This window comes from Orycteropus afer, unplaced genomic scaffold (assembly GCF_000298275.1).
Source record: "Orycteropus afer afer isolate SDZICR_OR568_19922 unplaced genomic scaffold, OryAfe1.0 scaffold00125, whole genome shotgun sequence".
Classification (NCBI taxonomy): domain Eukaryota; kingdom Metazoa; phylum Chordata; class Mammalia; order Tubulidentata; family Orycteropodidae; genus Orycteropus; species Orycteropus afer.
The window spans coordinates 4976525-4980322 of record NW_006921712.1 but is presented as its reverse complement, the minus strand read 5'-3'; the positions used below and the strand labels follow the sequence as shown (position 1 = coordinate 4980322).

The 3798-nt window shown below is 35.1% G+C and overlaps 1 protein-coding gene across 1 annotated transcript in view; it reads right to left on the bottom strand.

Annotated features, from left to right (window-relative positions):
- Positions 1 to 3798, bottom strand: part of MYOM2 (myomesin 2) — a 164728-nt gene that overhangs the window by 3602 nt on the left and 157328 nt on the right. Inside the window, exons 32-33 of the mRNA XM_007944429.1 lie at positions 926 to 1089; positions 639 to 675 (exon numbers count right to left, since the gene is read on the bottom strand). Coding sequence (XP_007942620.1) covers positions 639 to 675; positions 926 to 1089 — 201 coding nt within the window. The remainder of the gene's footprint in view (positions 1 to 638; positions 676 to 925; positions 1090 to 3798) is intronic.

The window sequence follows — 3798 nt, the reverse complement described above, 5'->3', positions numbered from 1 at the left end:
ACTACACATTTTGAGAAGGGAAAAATCCTAACTTCCAGTTTCTAAAACCTAAATTCAAAAGCATAGATTGGAGATATATTTTTCACTCAGTCCATCAAATAACATAGAAAATATTTAGATATTTTTGAAATTGTCAATTTCTGATTTATCTTAACCGTATGCATGTTAGAAGCTCCAACATCCTTGTCAAGGGAGTTAGCACTCCCTTTCATACAATATTTGTTCACCAATTCAACCAATATGTATTAATTGTCTAATATGGGCCAAGAACCATTCTCACTTTTGGATATTCTAAAATTCAGAAACACATGAAAATCCCATTATTCTTTAAAAAATTGTCCATATGATGTGTTACCATGATTATAACTATTTCATAAATCCATCATTTTAATCATTTAAAATATTCCAGGGTTACTATACCTCTAGAATGTTAGTTTATAAAACCATTTATAGTTTAGAAGAATGTCTGTCCTTTTATATATTGAATTGTTTAAACTGTTATTTTTTATTCCCAGTTCCTAAGAACTTCACATCTTTGGATCCTCCAGGCATCCACTGATGCTCCCACACATAGCCAAGATAACTACAAGTCAACCAGATTCCTAGATTATAACAATAAGCAAGTATGCAAAACTTACTTCAATTGCTGGAATTCTGCATATGCATCATCAAAAGCTGTAAGGAAATGTTTCATATGTTATTAACTGTTTCAATGTGCTTAGCTTTCCTCAATCACTCTGATGTCCTATTAGTGAATTTGCCTAATGTAAACTAATAAATAGCCAAATGAGTAAACTGATTATTCAGAAATAATATTATCTGAATAAAAGTAATAATGTCATACTGTTTTTTGGATATACATCTTTCTTTTCAGAATTCTAAATAGATAACAAAATCATAACTTGTTAAGGAATACTCATCTTACCTTGTCCAGAGAGGTCAAGTGTACGTTGATGTTTATCTTTGCCATCAAAAATCTCGAAAGTATATTTTCCTTTATCTTTCTCAGTGGGTTCACAGATCTGCAGCCAGGCCATCTCTTCACTCCCTCCAATTCTCATATGCTCACTAGATGCAATCTTAGCATCTCTTTAAAAGAAGCAACAGGAACAGATTTCAATTCAGAATTTCCATATTATACGAAAGATCCTTCTGGGACAATATTACAAATGTTTGATGGGAGTCTTTTATCACTTATTGTTAATGTCACAGTAGATTTTTCAATTACCAATTTATTAACTATAGCAAAACCCAGATCTGAAAGTATTTTACAATTAAATCTGATGTGTAGTTTTTCAAGATACCGTATTATTTATTATAAGTCTATTAGTCACAACAGAATTGGCTTAAAAACTCCCTTGCCTTCTAAGGGAGTATGAGCTCTGTACCACAGTTCCAATATGTAAATTGAAACTATTTATACCAAGCAGATGTATATAAATTAGTTCTTAAAGTTACTTTGATTTAGAAAGAGATGTGAAAGATTTGTAGAAATTATAATCAGGGGAATATGAGGAACAGGACTTCAGGGCCAGATAGAAATTAAAATGTGAATCTATTTCTCTCACATACTATCTACAGAAGAATAAAAGCTCCATAAAGTTACCTGCTTTGGGGTTTTGCAGAGAACTGGCTGTAAGACTTATGGTATATTTTATTACCCTTGCAAGTCACCAACTATTCCTTGGATTAAGTTAGGAAAAGGAATCCTCCAGTCTTCCTTTCCTCCTTACCACCATAGCATTATATTCCTTTTTTTTTTTTTAATTAGTATTTATAAAAACCATGGCAAATGCATGGAATCCCTGGTTAAGTGGTCGACTCCTAGATGAAAGTTTGACAGCTTGAACCTACCCTGAGGCTCCTCAAAAGACAAGCCTGGTGATCTGCTTCTGAAAGATGACACCCTTGAAAACCCTATGGACAATTGCTACTCTGCACACATGAGATAGCTATGTATTGGAATGATATAGACAGCAACTAACAATGACAAGAAGAGTGGTAAATACAAAACTCTGTGCTACATTCTCCAGAGATACAAATAGCGATCCTTAGTGTATTATGTACATAATATGTGCTCACAGATAATATCAATCTAGAATTAAAAATGATAAGTTTCATGGGAGCAAAATACAGAAATCTATGAAGTAAATGGTGAAGAGGGCAGGAGGAATCTACAATAAATTCATGGAGGTTGTATCATGAGAGAATGGTCTTGAAGAATGTGTAAGATTTGAGCATGTGAGTATTAGAAGAGCATTTCTGATAGAAGGAAGCAAAGCCAGCCAGACAGAACACATTGAGTATCCAGTGAGCAGTTGAGTCACTGCTCAACAATGAGGCAAGAATACTGGAAGGGAAAGATCAGAGGTTTGAGGCAGCTGAATTTTCCTTCTGATTTTATGAATGGATTTCAATCAAATAACTTAATCTCTCTGATCCTCTATGTAAAAAGAAGATATAATACCTACCTCCTAGGATTTTCTAATAAATCAGTAAGAGATGTTAACTTTGTGGCCAAGATCTGGCACAGAGTAGATGTTAAAAACATATTGGTTATCTCCCCTCTCATTAGCTGCTCCCCAAAAGACCATCAGCAGTTGCCTTGGAGTCGACTCCAACTCATGGCAACCCCCTGTGCATCAGAGAACTGGGCTCCATTGGATTTTCTATGGTTGATTTTTTGGAAGTAGATAGTTAAGTCTTTGTTCTAAGACATTTCTGGGTAGACTTGAATCTCCCAATTGGTGGCTGAACACATTAATTGTTAGCACTTCTCAAAGACTTGTCCCCCAGAGAAGGGGAAAGGAAAATCAAACTAGATGATCTTTAAAGAAGCTTACAATCTTAGAAATTTTAAATAAGATGCTGACCATGAAGTTTCACTAACGATGAGATCAAGCAAAAGAACACATTCCTTTGCTAAATCACATTTTTTGTTAACCTTCATCCATATGCTCTGTGTTGAGCAGAAAGTAGTAAGAAAGTGAATCCCATTCACCACTGCAAAATCAAGAATCAATATACCAGGCGCATAAGAACACAGTGTTTGAAATCAGACAGTACTGTGTTCAGCTTCTAGTTCTGTCCTTTGCCAATTGCTGCAACATAAATTAGCCCAGGTTCTTCCTCAGTGGCTGAGTGGGGGTAATTGTGATGATTCAGTGTCACAAGCATGTAAGGCACATGCTCATGGCTAGGCTGTTGAATATATTCAAACCAGGAGCTATTTATTATTCAGGTGATAAATAGGCCATTGCAGCACTCAGACCTACTCATTCCTATGTATCAAAGGAAAATTAGACTTTAGTGATACTCAGTTCTTGCAGAAAAAAATCTTCCAAGAAAATGCACTGTTCAGCAAATTGGGCAATCAATCCTAAACCTTGAAATGCTTGGAATAATGAGACTCACATCTGTGCAAACACCCAAACATAAACATAAACAGACACGAACAACAATAGGAAAATCACAGCTTGATTAAGAAAGGCTTCTTTATCCCCTGTATACACTTACAATTGAGTATTTTGATAGACCAATCAGCAATTGTAGATCAGTAGGTAATTGAGCCTGCTATAATTGTTTACTGACTGTCGTACTACATTCACAAAAACATCAGTTCAACAAGTGTGTAGAGCCTGTTCTTAATAGAGTAAGAAAAACTCCTTTTTATGAGCACTACCTAGTGGCCCTTAGTGATCTTTACCACACTAACTTTGTTTAAGCTGTTAATGTGAGAGTTAGACTTAATATTTCAAAGTTCAAACAGATACACACATGTGCTTGCACACACACCAC